At 41.8% G+C, this 20,790-nt stretch overlaps 2 protein-coding genes across 4 annotated transcripts in view; both read right to left on the bottom strand.

Moving 5' to 3' along the window:
* LOC106525423 (serine/arginine repetitive matrix protein 3) overlaps positions 1-12,310 on the bottom strand; it is a gene marked incomplete in the record, with an annotated part of 69,330 nt that extends 57,020 nt beyond the window's left edge. Inside the window, 1 exon segment of the mRNA XM_014019663.1 lies at positions 12,177-12,310.
* A 1,327-nt stretch (positions 12,311-13,637) lies between these two features.
* mlxipl (MLX interacting protein like) overlaps positions 13,638-20,790 on the bottom strand; it is a 25,410-nt gene continuing 18,257 nt past the window's right edge. The window contains exons 9-17 of one of the 3 annotated variants that reach the window (XM_014019659.1): positions 19,109-19,715; positions 18,953-19,029; positions 17,081-17,342; positions 16,881-16,996; positions 16,645-16,767; positions 16,289-16,416; positions 15,625-15,748; positions 14,360-14,489; positions 13,638-14,274 (exon numbers count right to left, since the gene is read on the bottom strand). In XM_014019659.1, coding sequence (XP_013875113.1) covers positions 14,126-14,274; positions 14,360-14,489; positions 15,625-15,748; positions 16,289-16,416; positions 16,645-16,767; positions 16,881-16,996; positions 17,081-17,342; positions 18,953-19,029; positions 19,109-19,715 — 1,716 coding nt within the window. In that variant the 3' untranslated portion in view covers positions 13,638-14,125. Of the gene's footprint in view, positions 14,275-14,359; positions 14,490-15,624; positions 15,749-16,288; positions 16,417-16,644; positions 16,768-16,880; positions 16,997-17,080; positions 17,343-18,952; positions 19,030-19,108; positions 19,716-20,790 lie in introns of those variants that run through there. The other 2 variants (XM_014019660.1, XM_014019661.1) reach the window with 2 other exon arrangements.

Genomic DNA, 20,790 nt, shown 5'->3' with positions numbered 1-20,790 from the left:
ATCAACCACTGAACATTTTTAATAAAACTTTCAAAAATTAATCTTCGGATGTACCTCTACGACAGATTAAATATTGGAGTTCAACTTGGGATGGTCACAAGTGTTAATCAATACTTTATAAATATTGAGCCAAATTGGATGATATTTTAACTGTTTTTTAAATRGCTAATGACCAAATTAAAAAAGGATGTTAACACTAAGAATATATGTTGAAGCCTTAGATGCTACCACACGGATTTTTAGCTCAAATTGTGCAAAAAAAATGTTTTCAGCTTTGAGAGACTCGATAACCTGATAGTGAGTGAATCACCCCAACAGATTTATCACTGAGGGAATAYTRAAGGTGACGCRGAACGGCAACTTTGTAGTTAGCTTGAAAAAATTCAGATGAAGCAGACTTCCACGTGTCGCGTTGCAGCACAGCTGATTTCTGCTCCACGTCTCTTTTCCTCCCTCAGCCGGGCTCATTTCTGAACTCGTACATGTGAGGTGAACTGGCCGGTTTGGGGTGGGTTGGCTTCAAATTCTACCCAGAACGGTCCCCGGCTGGGTTTTGAGCCGGCAACCTTCTTGCTGAGAGGCAACAGTTCTACCAACTGAGCCACCATGCTGCCCCCAAAACAAATAAAAAGCTCATGGAGTTGCCATTACTAAGGTCCTATGTGCAATTGTATTCACTTTTTATTACTAAGCAACATTTTGTTCAAACAAACAGGACCCCAGTGGCATTAAGTGGCCATTAATCCATGTTCCTGAACAATCAATGGCGAAATTAGAACTTAGCAACTACTGACATTTTTCAGTTAAACGGGTAATTCATCACTTATAAGGACCACTTGCTCAGAGGTCTAAATTATAGAAGAATATTCAATAACACAGTTAAATGTAGAGACATACGCAGCTTTACATAATCAGAGAGATGGAATGACTGAAACCACCCCCCCCACCTTCCGTGACAGCTGTTTGACAGAGTGGAGAAAGTTGATATGGTGCTTTGAACACACATTTCTGTCCACAACACACAAAAGACAGACACTTAAAACCACACTCGTGTTCAGGTTTTACACCAAGGTCAGTCTGCTACAAGGAGCCACCAGTGCTCTGACAACACGCTGTTCATTCAAATCTAGCCTGCCTTAAATAACAGCAGTGATATGAGTGTGTCAGCTCATGCCTGTATAAATTCCCCATGTGCTCTGCAAAGAAAAGATGGAAAAGGTCAGAGCCTGCATTCACCGTTTCAGCAGAGTTTCTGCTCGCTGCATCACCTTTTCCTGCTTTTCATTCTGCTGTGTCCTTGCCCTTTTTTCCTCCCTCCTTCCTTTATCTCTGGGGTGAAAGAATTGAATTCTGCCACACCATGCGCCAAAGAGCTGATGACATTTTGTCTTCTGCGGCTGTCACGTCTTCCAAACACTCACCGGCCTGTTTCTGCAAAGTAATTAAACTGAGTCCAGTCAAGGCTGCAGAGATTTGACATGATTAAAGGGCTCTCCATGCATCCATCCAAAGTGACAAAGTTGGCTTGGGGTCACGCAATCCAAGACGTTTGTTTTGACACATGACACAGCGCTCCTGGGAAACCCCTCCTGATGCATTACACATCACAACACGGGTTTCTACCCACCTGAGTCTCAAACATTTGGCCACAAATCTGTCACAGATAGAGCTCCACACTTTTTGGCTGGTGGAATCCTCCATGGACGTCTGTGCTATCACCATCACCATTTGGTCATTTGACTACCTTTGTAGCGATGCTTATAAAGGTATGCTCCAGCACACCCAATTCAGTGATTGTATTACCTCATCAAGTTCTGCAGAATTCTGTTAATCTCCCATTTATTCAAATCAGGTGTGTTGGAGCAGAAAAACAAGTAGTGTTTCCCCAACTTGACTGACCTTGGTAGGAAACTTCTAAGATGGAGGATTGAAGGTGGCAGTAGTGCTACGTTACTAATGCCGGTGGTTGTCAATGGGAAGGGCRGTGGGGGTTGTAGGGGTAGCAGAGCGCTACATTAGATCGAAGCCACTTATCCTGTTGCCACAGTCTCCATTCTCCCTCCTTAAGCAAAGGATTTTGATAGGCAGGATGCTTGGTTCTGTTAATAGGGTGGGTTGCCGTTTTCAGATAATTATTGTAATGGCTGACAGTGGCTCTCAWGAACCAGGATTGCCCATCTTTGGTCTACATAAAGTTATCAATAGTTAGGTCCTTATCAGCCATGACATCAGTCATAGGGCACAGAGTCTGCAGAAAATGTCTTCATCCACTCTAGGCTAAGGGCTAGCCAAAGAAGGGTGTTTTGAGGCTCTAAAATGGCGTACCGGGGTAGCGTTGTCTAGTTTGTTGCTGTTTTYGCACATGCACAACATATGTTCTGCAAAGTAAGCATGCTGAGCTTAGACTGTGTATATGTAGATGGTGCTGAGGCTGCAATTGTATGAGTTTTCTTGGAGTTGAGTAAACCTTTGKGCTGACTAGATATGCTGATCAGGCAGACTGATACATTTGCAGTTTCAGCACTATCACAAATACCCACAGTCTATTTCAGTAGGTCCCCTTGTCATCCTACATCATGTCTCAAAGACTCCCATCATCCGGACTACAGGTTCATGTCCTAAGTGCGTCTGTGTCACTGACAGCAGAGAAGACACAGCTGTGTTTAGACTGGTGCTATAACTGGCAGGAATGGGCCAGTGGTGACTGAAGTTGTACCACGTTCAGTAAATATTCTGGGTTCTGCATTACTGCACTGTGATTTTTAAGCTCATCATTTCTCCTAAATGATCCATTATCTTGCTGTAACAAAAAAATAAATAAAATAAAATGCTGAACAGATGTAACAATGCTTTATAAACATATGCATGCATTTTTTATTTACTTCATATACTACAAGATCTGATGTATATCTGCTGTCTCAGTGCAGGACTGTAAAAGTTGATTTGAAATAAAAAATAACTTGTGTTTCAAAGCCCCTTCAACAGGTTAGAAGTAAACCTGTAAATACTATTTTTTATCAGTAGAATCAGTTGTTTTGAAGAAAGCATTGATGGATTCTACAGCTTCAGCTCCTTCAGCAAGATAAAGGGATGAAAACACAAATAGCCGCGCTAACAGTTTAACGTTTGAGTTGGGTTTTTTTTTTTAGTAGTTGATCAAAACGTGTTTTGCTTATTTGTTGCTGATCTGAAACCTTAAGTCTTAAACATCTTTGGTTACAAGGTGCTTTTATTAATAAAAGTGGATTACAGTATTGTGACTCAAGTGTTTTGAGTCACGTTATAATAAGACCCACCCCTGTGCCTTCTTCTCTAGGTGTATGTCTTTCGCCATCCAGGGATTAATAAGTCAATGTCGGTGGTCCGATGGCATTTCTGGTGGAAGAACTTGACCCAAGATGTCAAGGATTTTGTTGCCTCCTGCCAAACTTGTGCCCAAGTCAAATCCTCCAGGAGACCACCATCTGGACTCTGACCATTCCTATCCCCCACAGACCTTGGTCACACATTGCTATAGGCTTTGCCAGAATCCAACTCTTACATTGTCTAACTTACCATTATTGATCGTTTCTCCAAAATGACTCCTCTTGTCCCTCTCAAAAGTACAGCTTATTTTCATGGCTGGTCCACCTGTGGAAACGTGATTGAACAATGGCTGTTCCTACGGCTCTTTTGTTACACTGCATCAAAGTTATAACCTATCACTTACAAAATTAGCAATTCTTCAGCTTGATCTAAAATATCAACTTACAAATGTCAAAATGATGAAACCCCAAATTAAATGTACAAATAAATCATATTTTGGGGATGTATGTGAGAATAAATGGACTGTCAAACAGAACTCTTTCCTGGATGTGACCGTGTTTACCTAAAGGATAATAGAGGAGGACGTGTGTGTTTTCAGTCCTTGGAGCCAGGACGACAGATGGTTTTGTGTTGCGGGTGTGCTGGGCACAGCTGCTGTCACCTCTCTCCTTTCTTTTCACCATCATACACCCCCACCCCAACGCGCACGCACGCATGCGCGCACACACACACACACACACACACACACACTCAGAGACATTCATGAAAAGCTATCACCTGACAGAACTGGACACCGATCCCCCTCCATTATTCATGAGCAGCTATCCAGATAAGCTGTAGATTCCTAACACAACTTCCTCCTGGTTGCTTCTCCAGGGATTCTGCGCTGAACTCATGGACACACCAATAGCTTGTTAGAAAACAAAAAAACTGACATCATTCTCACATTTTTGAGGAACTGAACGATGAGCTCGACAACAAAATTGACACATTTTAACTGCTCTTTATTTCGTTAAATCTCTTTGTCTCACATGCACTTCCATCTTCTTCATCCCTACCCCCATCCTGCCTTTTTCCACTCCCATCTCTTCACCTCTCCTCGAAAAAGAAACTTCAAAGCAGCCTTGTAGTCAGTAGGATAGAGGAAGGGGATCCCTGGGGGACTGTATCACAAACACACACACATACACACACACACGGCCAGAGCACACACACTCAGGGCCTGGTAATTGCTAACAAGCAGTCAAACCGTGCCCTTTGAGGAGTAACTGTGTGAAAGCTTCAAAAGGGCTCGACTCGAAACGAGTGCAGCCTTTTTTCTTGACTGTATTGACTTCARCAAYGCAGTTTCATGTGCCTGTACTGTCATACACACGAAAAATACACACAAACAGAAACACACCGCTCTCCCTTCTGACAGAAAAAAACATGGTATAATGCAGAAGGCAAAAAGAAWATAAAAAACAATATTAATATTGGGTTATGTAATAAAACATGAATCTGTGATTATTATTTAACAAGTTTCTGTCTGCAAAGGAAAAAGTTAATTAGAAAGGCACCTCCCTCATCGTTACACAAAAAAAGGAAGATAAGCTGGGTTGAATTATTCAATTCAGAACTTTATCTAAATTTCATGACTTTTTTATGGCTTTGATGAGGAAGAATCTGGGGCTGAGCTGCYTTTGATCAGAAGATGAAGCAGACTTTCTCTTGATCTTCCAAGTTGTTTAAATGCTTCTCACAGTCTCTGACCTGAAAGCCTGAAGTTACATTACAGGCGTACAGACTTCAAACTACTGAAAGACGGGGTTAAATGACCTCCGTGTGTTTGGTGGGAGCTCAAGGAGACAGGAGAAGCAGCGATGCCTGGGTTCGCTCAAAGACTGTCGGGTTTATGAGCAAAATATTTCAAGTTCAGATGAGTCGTAAGAAAGAAACACGTATTTACACGTACAGTTMAGTTGTTGCTTCTACAGAGGTTACATATGACATTTAATTGCTTCACCTMAGAAGCTTAAGTGTTAAAAAGGAAAATTAATTATTTGGCTTTGTGTCTTTTCACTCTGCAGGATTGACTTCTTTTGGCATGAAGCCAGATAATACGGATCAGCGAMGCCACTGGGGTGAATCTGAATGTGCTGCTATCAGGGGAAATGCCTTCTCTAGATGTAGACCCACTCTATTAATTTAGCAGCAGACTCTAATTTACAGTCTTGTTTGTGATTGGTTCCCTTGTTTGGAAATGAACCATCTCTCTTCTGCCAATTATATTAATGGGCACTTCTCTAAGCGTACTTGATCTGCTATGCCTGGTAAGAACCGGCCATTGGGAGGATGGTAGCTGTGTCAACTGACAAAAAAATAATTAAATAAATAATAAAAAGCTTTAAAGGTGCAATAATATTCTTTCTTTCAAAAAACAAAAAAAGATTTTGATAGAATCACAGATGATTTTTTTTCTGTGAGTTTAGTTTTGTAGTGTCCCTTGCCATTTTTCCCATTCAGTTATTGTTATTTGATACTTGGAGCTTTGTTGCTTTTTTGACTTCATTTAATTCTTTTAATAATTCCCTTTGTTCTCTCTTTGTCTCCAGATCCCCACACCTGCTGTTCATTTGCTAATCAGTCCAGCTGTTCACATATGGTAACCACTCTTTCCACCACTCTTTTTACTTCATTCACAGATCCTATTGTTTCTTGTCTAATTTCCTTAGCTCAACACCTATATGTCTACACGTTGGGTTCTCAACTTAAACTGGTTTCAAAATGAAATAATCAAAAAGGCAACCTTTTAAAACTGATGTCACAGCCTCACCTCTAATCTGAATGACACACAAGTTATTTTTTTCTTCTCATGTTCACGTTTGGCCCCCAGGGTGCAAACTAAACGCACATGCTCCACGCCTTGTTTCCTGTTTTTGTGGAAGAATTTTACAGCACCACATAAGGGCCAGGCAGGGTTACTACAGCATTAAGGGTTGTTTTAGGGGTCTTTATGTGGATAAAAACAGCTCTAGAAACTGAGTTTGCAAAAATATCACAAACAAGAAATGAAGAAATAGTTCTGAAGAAATTAAATTTCGGTGTAGACAAGATGTACAGATTCGATGACTCACTTTCCRTATTTGTTACCATTTACAAATAACTTGGTTTGAGGTTAAAGTACATTATTAGTTTWAATGTCAGAAAATATTCTGGAAAATAAATTACTGCCAAAATTTTCAGTAGTCATTTCTCAAACTTTCTGTCGTGATATGGATGTCTCTAAAGAAAACAGTGGCCAGGTAATATCTATGTTTACCTATGGAGTGGGACAATAGTTTTAACCTTGATTAAGATATTTTATGGAAACAATGTGTGCAGTATGCTGAAATTAATTCGCTTTCCCCACGTCTCTCAAACACACACACAATGACATTACGAAGGGTTGCAGGCTTGCTGCCAATAATCTGGATTACCTAACTACTGAGTGCTTTAATAAACCATCAGGCTATAAAAAGACATCTGGAGTGAGGAGAGAAATAAGGCTGGTTGATTAACAGATTTTTTTAATGCCGTGGGATGGGCAGTGTGGATTTACTTGTCTGACATGTTGGGGGAGGGTGTGTGTACTAAAATAAAACCTGATCCAAGCACTACCGAGAAAGAGCTCTTAAAAATTCATTCATGGTGGCGTCTTCAGTGCCATTCAGGACATCCAGAGTTAAAATGAGTCAGACTACATCCAGTAGTAGCGAAGTTCCTCACAGCGCAGCAGAACGAAACAAAAATAACCCAATCTCCCACAAAGAGCTGTGTTTGAAATTTACAAAACAAAACAAAAGTACACATGATGATCCATGTGCTGCACTGCAACACTTTGAGAAATGGGATAAAAGTATCAAACACAAACTCCACTGAGAATCAGGCAGTAGCAGAGAGTGTTCATATGCACACTTAGACAGAGGATAAAAATGGATCAGATTTATCATGGGAAGAGCAGGGGGGAGGTCTGCTTCTGTTCTGCACACAGTCCAAACCAGAGCGTGGAGGTTTAAGACCCTGCAGAACAATGGTTTTATCATCACAGCAGTGGAAATATTTTGATCTATGATTTTCCTCAGGTTTTATGTCAGGTAGTTCTGGCTACCAGTGCACCTTTTTACTATCAGTCCATTATTCGTCACAATTTTTTGATTTGTTACTCCTCTTGTGGCTTCAATAAGAAAACAGTGTGACTTTTGATACATCCTTTATAAACAAAATTGTCAAAAATCTGCAAAAAGTTCCACCTGTACGACAATGAGTAAAGAACCTCTACTTAAACATGACATTTCTTATACACCGTGATTCAAAAACAAACACTACGGCGTTTTTGTCTTCTTTCACCCAGTGCAGAGTGAACACACCCACATTTCCATTTGTTTGCACCAGAGAAGGTGAGCCTGTAATCAAAAGGTTGTCGGTTTGAATCCCCTGACCAATACAACAAAATGTGGGTGGGAAAGGTGAAGCACCAACACCTGCTTCTATCCTCATTTGCCCCACTTTGCAAATTAGAAGCCCCCATCTGCTCCCCTAAGTGCCCTAGTAGCCCCCTGCTCTACATGTGGGCTGAGGCAGTTTGGTGGTCTGTGGTTGTCAGGAAGGGCATTCAGAGTTACAACTCCCAAATCCTTGTGTAAAAGGATAAAGAGTTAGAGTTAGAGCCAAGATTTAGCACAAGTTCATTTATGGTTTAGTTCAATGTTTCACTCAAGAAAAACCAGAAATGACAAAGAAAACATGTTTTATTTTTGCTGAGCTTGTAGATTTTTTCTCTTGTAAGAAAGAAGCACATTAATGTGAGGATTTTAAAATGTGATCAGAATAAAATCTGAAATTTGCAGATTTGACCCCAAACTGACTCGACAGAACCAACCAGCTGAGCCACAGGGTCACAGGAAGTCATTTTTCATGTTGATTTGCTTCCTTCATTAAGCTCCAACTCAGACAGCTCTCTTTGAATAAGCAGAGACACGCCTGCTGTGCTGTAATACAGCAGTTTTTTTTCCCTGAAAACCCATCGTCATCAGTCCAATCTGTGAGATAAGGTTTTAGAGTTCAGTGTGAACACTCAACAGCTGCCTTTGCATCCTCCCTCTGCTGTCCCTTCAGTGTCCCCCACCCCCCACACTCTGTGCCCCCTCCCATGCTCAGGGCTTCGCCTTTTCAACAGCACTGAAATGAGAGGAATTAGGACAGTAGGAGGAGCCGTGTGCACTGACAGTGGCTGCATGTGGCGAGGAGGGACAGCCTGGAGAATCACTGCTGCAGAGGGCTGGGCTGCTGGGGGTTGGGGGGGGGGGTAAATATATCACTGCTCATCTAGGAACAATGTGAACATAAAGCAGGCGTGAGGCAGATGCTTGGAGGACAAGGAGCGGCTGAGATGCAGACGGCAGCAGGAGACAAAGTGCGAGTGGCTGGCATTCCTCTCGCTCCTCCACGAGCAGCCACATCCTAATGCAGGCTAATCCCTCTATCAGCCTCTTACCTCACCTGGGCCTATCTCGCCAATGGAAGCACTGTGACAAAATGGAAGACTGCGTTTAAAGATATGCTCCATACTTCAGCCCGGCCTGAGCAGCTCAGGTCGGGCCCGCCTACTGACACAGCTCCTGCTGACTTTTCCTTTTCTGCTGAGCGGCGCCACAAACTCGGCTCTGATTACTGATTCATAGCGAGAAAGCAATTACTGTATTCAGTATGTGAACAAAGAGGTTTGTGAATGTGCATGCAGCTGCATACTACAATATCATCTATAGCAACATGAGCCACTGGTAGTTAGGCTGGCTGATGCCGTTTTATTGTGTTTGTTTGCACGTGAATTCATCTGAAACACTTTATTAGGTCCACTGTTTTTCAAAACCTGAGCTTCACAGAACCTAAAGCTTAGATTCACATTACAGATAGTCTGAAGTCAGAGGTCTGCTAAAACCCACAGTTAATCAGATATTTGAAATCTGGTTCAAACCTGGAGGTGATCGCAGCGTTTTCCCCAGTGTATCATATCATCAGTGTATCGTTGTTATTTTAGATCCAGCGCCAGTAGAGATTGTGTCAGAAGCTAGCCTAGCATTATCAACTTAGCGCTCCGCTACCACTCACTCCCCCACCCCAACATTAAAAACGACACCGCTCCGCCTACCGCTAGTTTTCTGTGGGGAAACCCTGAACAAACTTTAGTTTAGATCTGAACTTGAGCAACTGAAGTTTGGTTTAAAACTGTAAATTATCACTTAACTAAAACCCAGGTTCAATCCAAAGCTGTTAACTGAAATCTGGTTAAAATGTGACATTAACCAGCTAAGTAAAATCTAAGTTAAACTTGAGGGTAATCAAGTAACTCAAATGTCTGGATTGAGCCTGAAGTTAACTGGTTAACTGAGGTTTAAACCTGGAGGTTTTGAAGTAAACCTCAGGTTAAACTTGAACCTGACCAGCTAACTGAAATCTGGTTAATATGTAAAGATAACCAGCTAAGAAACGTTTGGTTTACATCTGAATTTAATTAACTAAAATCTGATTTAATCTGATCTTATCCAGTTTCATGAGGTTTCTTTTAAACCCAGAGTGTTTTAAACCCAAAACTAAAGTTAACCAGTTAACAGAAATCTGGTCAAAACCAGAAGTTGACAGATATCTGGTTTAAATTAAAATAAATCTGTAATCAAAGCGGGTTTAAACCTGAAATTAATCAGGTAACAGAAGATCTGGTTTAAACCTTGAGGTAATCAAGTAAGCTTAAACTTGAGCAGCTAACTAAAGTCTGGTTTAAATCTAGACCAAACCTGATAATTCAAATCTGGTTAATTGTGTTTGAACCTGAAGTTAACCAGTTAATTGAAATCTGATTTAACCTGATGTTATCCAGTTAACTGAGAGATGTTTTAATCCGATTAGAGCTACGTGATATATCGTTTGAGCATCACCATCATCGCAATGTACCTGTGCACAATAATCACAGCGCAGGTCCTGCGATGGAGGAAAATAAATCAACACGTTATCCAGGGACTGAACCACTAAACCATAAGTCGCTGCACTAAACAGTCACGTGTTATGGCTTTTATTTTGACGGGTTGATTCAGCAAGCAGACATGGGTGGATTTGTGTCAAAAAAAAAACTAAAACTTTCATTTTGCTGTTAAACCTCTGGGACAATAATGACATACTGTATTTATTTATTTATTTATTTATTTATTTATTTATTTATTTATTTATTTATTTATTTATTTAGAGAATGTTGAATTCTCGAGCTGTGGAAGAAGACGACAAGGATCGTGATGAAAATGAGGAAGCTGAGCAGATCAGAAGAGAACTGGAGGAAACTGTGGTTAGCATGAACGTTAACATTAAAGCATGAGGGAAACAAAAACTAAGATAATGTTAAGATGAACCTAATTCACATTTGCACATGGTAGAAAGAAACCGGTCCCAGCACAATAAAAGCAATAACAGATACCAAGAATAACTCTCAAATACAGACAAAAAACATGAACATGAAGGAAGGAAGAGATAAGATGGGTGCAGGTTCATCTGGTGTTATTATCTGTGGAAAATTCCCTTTTTTGTATATTAATATCTATTGATACATTGTATGTTTAGACAAAAATCAAAATGTCATATTTTTCCAAGCCCAGAGTGAACCAGTGAGCTGAAATCTGGTTGAATTTTAAAATGAACCAGCTAAACTTGTATTGTCATTAAAATTCTGTTCACATTAATATTTTCAAACAATACTTTGACATATCTGACCCAAAACTACTAATCTATGAAACTTATTTTGGATTTATTATTATAAGCAAGAAAAAAATCATGTTCTGATATTAATACTTTATAGATAAGGGACAAAGTCACAACATTTTTTGCTGTTTGCTGAAAGATTTCCAGGGCGTTTCATTACATTAAATTCAAAAACTTTTTTTTCTTACTGAAATTATTATTATTATTATTATTATTATTATTATTATTATTATTATAAGGTTTGTAACTGTTTTACAAATAAGTTTCACATTAAAAACGACAAGCAAACAAGTTAAATTACCTCTGGATAAAAAAAACCTATTTGTCACTTTAACATTTTTCAATTTTTAAAGATTTTCCAGTCTGCTGTTTTATTGGGCTTCATTAAATATTTACAAGCATTTATAGATGGAGTTAAAGGAGTATAAAACTAAGATAAAAACAAGTGAACCTCTCCAGCTGCCTCAGATATAAATCCAACATTTATTTAGCCAAAATAATGGAGCCAAAATACATTAAATAACAGGTCAAATCAGAACAAACACAAAGTCTCTCACTAAATATAAAAAAAATTTTACTTCAACGATGTCACAACCTTTAAACATTCATATCTGACACATAAAACTGTCCACCCTCAGTACATTGAGGATTAACTCATATATTTATTAAAACACAGCAAGATAAACATGTTTTAAATGAGTATAAAGTGGCAGAATTTAAACCCGGGTTGTTTCCACAGACTAATATTAAGTGAAGCTGGTTTAACAAGACAACACGCATCTGAAAAACACACACGGACACACAATGCTGCGGAGATATTAAATGTCCCGCAGCTAAGTCAGAGGAATAAAGCCAGGCAGCAGTGCACCCTGAGCTGACGGACAGAAACCAAAAACCCGAGATCCTTCACTGCTCCCTGGCTCAAACACGGTCCTTTCACCGCCACAAAGCCTCGTTTAGTCTCCATGAGATGAATAAATGTGGCACAATAGGAACGTAAACACCGCCTTTGCAGCGCGATCCACTATTTATGAACCAGGAAGGAAAGGAAGCCCGTGTTATTATTACCAACTTGATCCGATTTGAGCGTCTTCGGAAACTCTTACCTTTTCCTGCGGTCCTTCGTGTCGCTGCGGGCGGTGTCCCTGCCGCGTATTTTTCGGTAGATTCAGTAGGAGTGAGGACGGGCGCTGGTGCTGATGGTGAGCCGTGCCTCGCTGCCTCCGCTCGGATTGTGGTGCTGAAGCGGACAGCTCCCCGAGCGAGGAGTTGTGGGAACAAAAAGCGCGACACGGCGCTGCTGGAGGCGGCCTGCGTCACAGCGCCTCCTCTCCGGCCGGAGGAGGTACTACAACATCAAGATGTTACAGCGCCTCTCACAGGTCCGGAGGAGGTACTACAACACAAAGGTGACATTGAGCAGTTTCTCCTGTTTGTCTAACAGGGAAAACATATAATTAAAAAATCATATGTGAAAGCAAAACGGGTTTGTTTTATTTGATTTAACCAGGAAGGATCCTTGACATTTAAAATATTTTTATGTATGAATTTAATCTGTAAAGTGTCCACAAAATAATATAAAATCTCACATAATTTGYATAAAACTGTAAGTCTAAGATATGAAATTTAAACATCTAGCTGATTTAAAAAAAACTAAAAGTTCTATTTAAAGCTAAAAATAAATTGTTGTTGGATAAGTGACAGATGTTTGTTGTGGAAGAATACAACAATGGAGATTTAACAAGGAAAACTGATGTAAAATGTGTATTTGCTCTAAAGCTGCAAGAAACCAAAGTTTTAATTTTAACCGAACAAAACCAAAAAATATATTGATAGTTGAACATCAGATCTTTTTCCTCTAAGTCTCTGTTAGTTAATGATCTGATAACTGATCACCATATTGATTTAGTCTGTCTTACAGAAACCTGGTTACAACAGGATTTTGTTAGTATAAATGAATCCACTTCTGCTAATTATTTAGATTTTCCACAAATCTACTCATTCTCTTCATTACATTCTTGATATGTTTTGATGTATGGCATAGAGAGTAAGAGTTGAACTATGTTTATTAGAGAAGTTTCCAAATTTAAAGAATCTCTTCCATTTTTAATTTCCTGTGTTTTACAGAATAACGTAACAGAGAGTCAGGGTTAGTTTTTAGTGAGTTTATCTATTGTGAATATCTGCTGAGCTTTTTCTTGTGTTTTGAGGTCTGGTTATTATTTCCATGTCACCACTCCATCACACCTGATCCAGGTGTCACCGGTCTCACCGGTCCCCTCTTGCCTCATCAGCACCAGACGAGTTATCCTCTCAGTCCTCACGTCTTCAGGTGTGGTGCTTTCGTGTCCTGTTTGTGTTTTTTTTCTTGTGTTTGCAGCTACACCAGTTTTAGTGTTGTTTATTATAGTAACATCTGTACACAAATTAATGTTTGATACTTTCCGATCAATTTTTTTCATATGTGAAATAAATAAAATGGGATCTCTGGCTGCACCAAAGCTAGACGTTTTGCTTTGAGATCCATTTTTAAACCAGGAAACAAATCCAAAAGAACAAAAAGCTGCTAAACTCCACAAACTGCCTTTAATCAGTGTGCTGCTTTATTATTTTTATCCTTACACTGACATGTTGTACCAGCTGAGCACAGAACAACATGAATAAGATGTAAGGCGCTAACTTTACATGTTAACTGAACAGGTTATAGATGCAAAAAGTAGCCTGGAATGTCTAAATAATAAACTGTCTTTAGGCTTTTTTTAAAGAACACATAAAATAAATAAAAGCATTACATATTGCATGTGATTAACATCTTCAGCTGAGGTTTAGAAATCAGTGTCCATTATCTTACATGTCCTGTAAAGCTTTGCAGAGGATCAGAAGTTTTGGTCACATTTAGTTTGAATCATTCTTAAGTGAGCTGAGATGCTTCTTATTGTTGCTTGATGAGTTTTATCAGAAATGTTATTAACAGTCATGTAGTTGAGCTTTAAAGTTCGCAGGTCCTCTTTTTATTTGCTGTGTTATTCCATAGAGGTCCATGAAGGGGTGTGGCCTACTGCCGAGGGACGGGCTGTAAGGAGTGGTCGGTGGCAGCAGGGGAGTCGCCCTGTGTGACGGCGAGAGCGGCCTGCTCCGGCAGCAGGCTCGGGTCGGTCAGGATGGCGGTGCTGGTACTCAGGAGGCGGAGTGAACTCAGAACCACTGAGGAAGACAGGAAAGGAGAGAAAACACAGATCAGAACACCTGGATGGACAGCAGCTGCTGACACGTGATGCGACAGACTCACTGGGTCTGAGGACAGGCAGGGCACAGTGCTGGTCCAACCAGGACAGGGTGGACCGACACAGCTCCTCCACACTGGCAGTGGAGACCATCCCATTATAAGACTCAAACAAAGGTTCGATGATGATGCTGAACTGACACAGAGTTCAGGAAAAACCAGTTGAACACTTTAAATGAGACATTCAATTGTGTCAAACTTTCTGTTCATCAGTTCAGCTCCATGAAAAGACGACCCACATGTAAAGGTGCCTATATTAAAAAGAGATAAATGAAATTTTTTAAATGACTTGCATTTCATTTTCTGTTCCAGATAGCAAAAWAAGAAAATTACTTTAAAACAGAAATGAAAAAAAAGCTTTGTTTGTTCATATTCCATGACAGGTCGTGCCAACTTACTGTATCCCTACAATAATGTTTCACCACCAGAAGGGGCGCTTGCAATATCAAAGTTACTCAATAAACATCCCATTACAAGTAAAAAGCATTGATGTTGACTTCGGTATCAAATATATTTGCCAAGTATTTATTTGGTATCAGATCGACATCAAAGTTGTAGTACCGCCCACCCTTTGCTTAAAGGAACACTCCGAGGACGCAAACTGACGGAAAAAAGCAAAGATTTTGTCAAAACTCATGAGGGGGGAAAAAATTTCGTCTTACAGAACAACTGTACAATGCACGAACAGCATGAAAGTTGTAATTTGCTTTTTATTGAGAGAAATGGAGGTGAAGTGGAGGCAGTAGCTGACGTGTTCAGTAAAAGAGATTTATGTGGCCAAAAGGCACACAAAGTATCTCTGAAAAGCCTTTGGTCACAGAGCGACAGTCATCATACAACTCTTTTATGGACATACATATCTGTGTTTCAGCCTTTTATTCACAGAAATTTGTGTTTTATAATGCAGAGCTGCCAGGCGAGCGCCCCCTTCTGGTGGGGGAATAGATAGCCGTAAAACAACAAACAAGCCTTTTTTGTTTCTGTTTTAAAGTTATTTTCTTTTTTGCTATCTGAAACAGAAAATGAAACTGAAGTCTTTTTAAAAATATCGTTCATCCCTTTTTGACACTAAGAATGAGAAACGCTTTGTATTTTAATTTCAGTATTTTAAAACAAAAATCAAATAGCCACTCGTTTTTTGTATTTTAATACCTGTTTCTAAATTGAAAATCCAATGACCAGAAGAAACACTGACCCGTTAATTTAAACCCATAATCATAGTTACTCTTATTCATTTCTTCTGAACCTCATATCGTTTTTCATAAGGATACAATCCAGAACTTCCAGTTCTGCAGCGTCTGAGCGCAGACGTACTCTCTGAACTTCTGTCTCATGTAGTCGAAGCGCTGCCGTGTGATGGGAACACCGGTGGCAGGAAGCTGCTGCTGACAAGCACTGCATGAAGAGACACAGCGTCAAGCAAGACGACGAGCGGATCTTTGTGTCAAAGGAAGGACGGGGACCATATGTTCAGGTAAACAAGACACTTAATAGAAGGGAAAAAACAGTCTAAAACCTGAATGTATTTATGTCAACGTCTTCTTATCATCCTGATACATGTTAAAGGATGAACACTGAGATATGAGGCTGAAAGAACAAACTCTGAAAACTTTCACATTTAGAACACCCTCATTTTTCCTGTTTTTTAATTTGAAACTCAAGCAGCTCAAGTCCAATGAACAGCTTGAAAGGGTACAAAGGTAGGAGACTAAATTCAGCTTTTCTGCCTCCTAGAAACCGTAAGTCCAAAACAAAATGTATCTAACAGCTAAAACTGTGGATTTTGCATGATATGTCCCCTTTAAACAGACATCTATAGATGAAGTTTGTGCAGCATTAGTAAATATTCTGACTGGTCACTGTGATCAAAACCATAGATAATCACATCCCTTCAGTTTCAGCTCTACATGACAGCAGCATCAGGAAAAGTCTTACTTGATGGCAGAGYTGAGGTGCTGGATCTCCTCTCGGAGCCTCTGAACCTCCTCGTGCAGCTGAGCTCTCTCCTGCTGCATCTTACTGATGTACTCCGCAGTCTTCTGCAGAGTAGTGGCTTTACTGATCTGCCCCGGCACACAGAGGGATTATAACTTGTCAAACTCACACCTTATTTATTCATCACCTGTCATTAGTGCTACAGTTACACTCCCTACAAAAAAAATGTTTTAAATGATTTGTGCGTAGCTCAGTTTCCCGGCAGACGCCCCGCAGTGACTCTCCTCTTTGATGCCGGCCGTCTCCACCTTTCAGCACTTTTATCTGGACCGCAGCTGCCCATCTGTTCACTCTACCTTTATGCTCGGCTGGGAGCTGAGCGTAGTCACAAGGTTACATAAAGTATCGAATCCCAGTTTGATGTTGAACCGCCTCTTCTGCTCGGCCGAGATGTGAGTAATCCTCCTGGTCTCCGTTTGCTGTAGACAACAAAATACGGACACAGAGTCTGCCGCAAACTGACATCATCTAAGCATTTCACGTATTCTTTAAAAAGCCATGCCTGTAAATGAAACTCGACAACACCTCCTACCTTACTGGATTCTATCTTTCCATGTCCTGAGAAGCCCAACTGCAGGGACTCGGGGTTGGAGGCTTTGTCTATAGGGTTAGGTGGAGATATGTGACCAGGATGCACAGAAAAATGAACTAAAAAGACAAAAACAAAGAGTCAGTTCCATTTTCTGACAATATCTGAGTTTTTTGGTGCCATTCAGGTATGTTTTATCTGACCGGTCGTGCTGCCCCTGTCTGTGTCATGCAGCTGACTGGGTGAGAGTTTCTCCGTTTTGGGAACACGGAGGGTCGTAGTGGTGTTTGTGGAGTGGTGGGTGAGAAGGGCAGAGACGGCCGAGCCCCTCGAGGTGCTGGCATGGGGTCTGCTGTGGCCCAGCGTGGCGCTGTGTCCGTGCGGAGACGTTGACCCCGCGTGCCATCCGGCTCCGTGCTGCAGCTGTGAGGAAACCCCACCAACAGGAGTGATCCTGCTCGTCTGCTGAACAGAATACAACAGCCTCTTTACACAAATACAGCAAAAGAAATGGATGCAGCAAGAGTCGATCAGAGCAGCACTACTGTGAAGAGACCATGTTTTATTTTTGTTGCCAACAACAAAAAGTGAAAGGCTAGAAATAGTGAAGACTGTTAGCAAAATATCTCACAAGCCACTTCACATATTTTAATGAAATTTTCAAAAAGATGTTATTGGATATACAGCTGATTAAAATTCAAAGCAAATCATGGCCAACCAAAATTAAAAACATACAGTACTCAACTTTAATTAAGTCAATTTTGAAAATACTGAACTAAAAGGTAGTGTGGTAGTAGCTGAGAATAATCACCAACCGCTACATTAAGCATTACACAATGCACAACTTCACCAGGGAGGCGTCCAGGAGGCATCCTAACCGGATGAACCATCTCAACTGGCTCCATTCTTCCCTCACCCGTGAACAAGAGCCCAAGATACTTAAACTCCTCCATTTGGGGCAGGACCTCCTCCCCAACCCGGAGAAGGCACCCTACTGGTTTCTGGCTCAAGACCATGGTCTTGGATTTGGAGGCACTGATTCTCACCCCAGCCTCTTCACACTTGGCTGCGAACCCCTCCAGTGAGAGCTGGAGATCAGGATCTGATGAAGCCAACAGGACCACATCATTCGCAAAAAGCAGAGATGCGATCCTAAGGTCACCAGAAAGGATCCCCTCAACACCTTGGCTGTGCCTATAAATTCTGACCATAAAAGTTATAAACAGAATCTGTGACAAAGGGCAACCTTGGTGGAGTCCAACTCTCACCGGAAACGAGTCCGACTTACCACCAGCAATGTGGACCAAGCTCTGGCACAAGTCAAACAGGGACCTAACAGCCCGCATCAATGGGCCTGATACCCCATACTCCCAGAATACCCCCCACAAGAGTCCCCAAGAGACACGGTCGAACGCCTTCTCCAAGGTAGACTGGTTGAATGCCCATACACCCTCCAGGACCCTGCTGAGGGTGTAGAGCTGGTCCACTRTTCCATGAACAGGACCAAAACCACACTGCTCTTCCTGAATCCGAGATTTGACTATCTGATGGACCCTCCTCTCCAGGATCCCTGAATAGACCTTACCAGGGAGGCTTAGCAGTGTGATCTCCCTATAGTTGGAACACACTCTGTGGTACTCCTTTTTAAATAGGGGGGACCACCACCCCGGTCTGCCAATCCAGGGGAACTGCCCTCAATGTCCATGCGATATTGTAGAGTTGTGTCAACCAACCAACACCACCCCACAACATCCAGAGTTAAGGAACTCCAGGCGAATCTCATCCACCCCAGGTGCCCTGACACTGAGGAGCTTTTTAACCACCTCAGTGACCTCGGCACCAGAGATTGGAGAGTCCAATCCAGGGTCCTCAAGTTCTGCTTCCACACTGGAAGACATGCTGGTGGGATTGAGGAGGTCTTCAAAATATTCTTCCCACCGACCCACAACGTCCCGACCCAACTTCTAATTAGAACCAAACAACATGCAACAGAGAAACAAACAGAAATCACATGATTCTCTGTCATAAGCTCTTTGGGATCTACAGGTAGATGCTTGAGGTAATTGGAATCTTACCACAGAGCTGGTAGATGTTGACCTCTGACCTTTGGTTGTCCTTAGAGCAGTATTATTAAATCCAAGGGTTGGCTTTCCTGGAAGAAAAGAATGTGTTCATTTGATTCGTCATGCCGTTACCTGTTGTAGGATTTGAACTCGTTAGAACTAGCTCACGTTCATGTGTGCCAGAGGAAAGCAGCATTGCCAGGCAGCTTGTGGGCATGGAGGCAGTGGACTGGGGGTCGGATGGCAAGGCAGAGGGGCCAACTGTCTTCACTYCTCCTGTCTTTTGCTTGTGCTTCCCCCTGACCCCTGGAAGGACCACCTGCTCTGGAACAGCGAGGCAGTGAGCTGCTGTGACAGGAGGGAGAGCAGTGTGGACCGGGTCCGATGTGGCGGCTGGGTAACTGAGTGAATGGCAGTGAGTCTGAGAGTATGCTTCCTCTGCTTGAGGGCAGCTGTGAGTCTGGTACATGGAACTGTGAGCACCCATGGTGGAGGCGGTGTGAGTGATGACAGTGGAGGTCACACTGGTCGTTGTGTAGAAACCAAACTTGTGGCAAGGCAACGGGTGCAGGAAAGGAATACTGGCAGAGGCCAGTTGATCAGCAGTATTAGTGAATGAGACAGAAACTGGTGCATCGTGGTACGACTGATGTCCATATGGCATGGCTCCTGACACCATGCTGGATGAGTGGTATTCACTGCAGTTCTGACCCGGCCTGGTCTGGTCTGAGCGAGTGTTGGATGTCGAAGGCAAACTGTCTGATGACGGATTGGGCTGAAAAAGAAAGAAGACTGTTTTACTGATTGGACAGCTTTTACACTAGATGATGACCCTGTTTTGCATAAGATGGTTGATGGTCTTTGTAGGGTCTTGGCAAGGTATTCAGGAGTGTGATTCGAAGGCAGTAAGTTTCCCATGCTAGAAGGTGGGTGTTTCTGAGCATGCAGAGGGTAGTTTAATATTGTGGTGACAGTGTATCTATGTTGTGGGTCTAGGATTCATGCCGTGGCTTGGCCGTTAAAGAATTTGAAGCAGGTCAGGCATTAACGTCAACCCGTACAACTTGACATGTCTGCAGGCCAGGCCACACTGGCTTCATGGGTAAACCTTTCCTAGGGAGCTTTGGAATCTGTAGAGTCCTGGAAATTACCAGTGTGAGACCGCCATGCTAGGAAAAACTGCATCAGCAAAGACACCACTTCATATGACTAGAATAGAATTACAGAAGCCCAAACAAAATGTGGAGCTTACTCCCTTACTTTTACCACAGATGTAGCCCAGCACTACCCAACCTGATGCACAGCCTGCAAGAGTCCTACATTAYTGGCCTTAGGAGGGCAGGGAAGGAAGGCACACTATCGTTATTATTACTAATGCCAGTAGCTGTCAAAGGGAGGATGAGAGTGGTAGCGGAGCAGAATGTTATTATGTTGATAATGCTAGGTCCAAGCCATTTACCAAGTAGCCATAATCTTCCCTCCCCATTCGGAAGTACCACAACTTTCATCAGCATGCAGAAGGTATTTAATAGGCAAGCCGCCCTCTTCAAGGCKATTCTGGTCCACCATCCGGCRTCTCAGGGGGGGGAAGCAGTGCAGCACCAACACTGTTTATGGTGTGGATGGTGTGCTGCTTACCTCAACTCGTGACGTTGTGTGCCGGTGGGCGGAATACTTTGAAGACCTCCTCAATCCCACCAACATGCCTTCTATTGAGGAAGCTGAGCCTGGGAACTTTGGGTTGGGCTCTCCAATCTCTGGGGACGAGGTCACTGTGTTGAAAATGGACTATTGTAACTATGTGTATATCACTTTAAGAGCTCAGCAAGCTGTCTGAGTAATGTCTGCTG

This window comes from Austrofundulus limnaeus, unplaced genomic scaffold (genome assembly GCF_001266775.1).
Source record: "Austrofundulus limnaeus strain Quisiro unplaced genomic scaffold, Austrofundulus_limnaeus-1.0 Scaffold225, whole genome shotgun sequence".
In the NCBI taxonomy this organism is placed as follows: domain Eukaryota; kingdom Metazoa; phylum Chordata; class Actinopteri; order Cyprinodontiformes; family Rivulidae; genus Austrofundulus; species Austrofundulus limnaeus.
The sequence above is the reverse complement of the archived record's forward strand: the minus strand, read 5'-3'. Positions and strand labels throughout refer to the sequence as shown.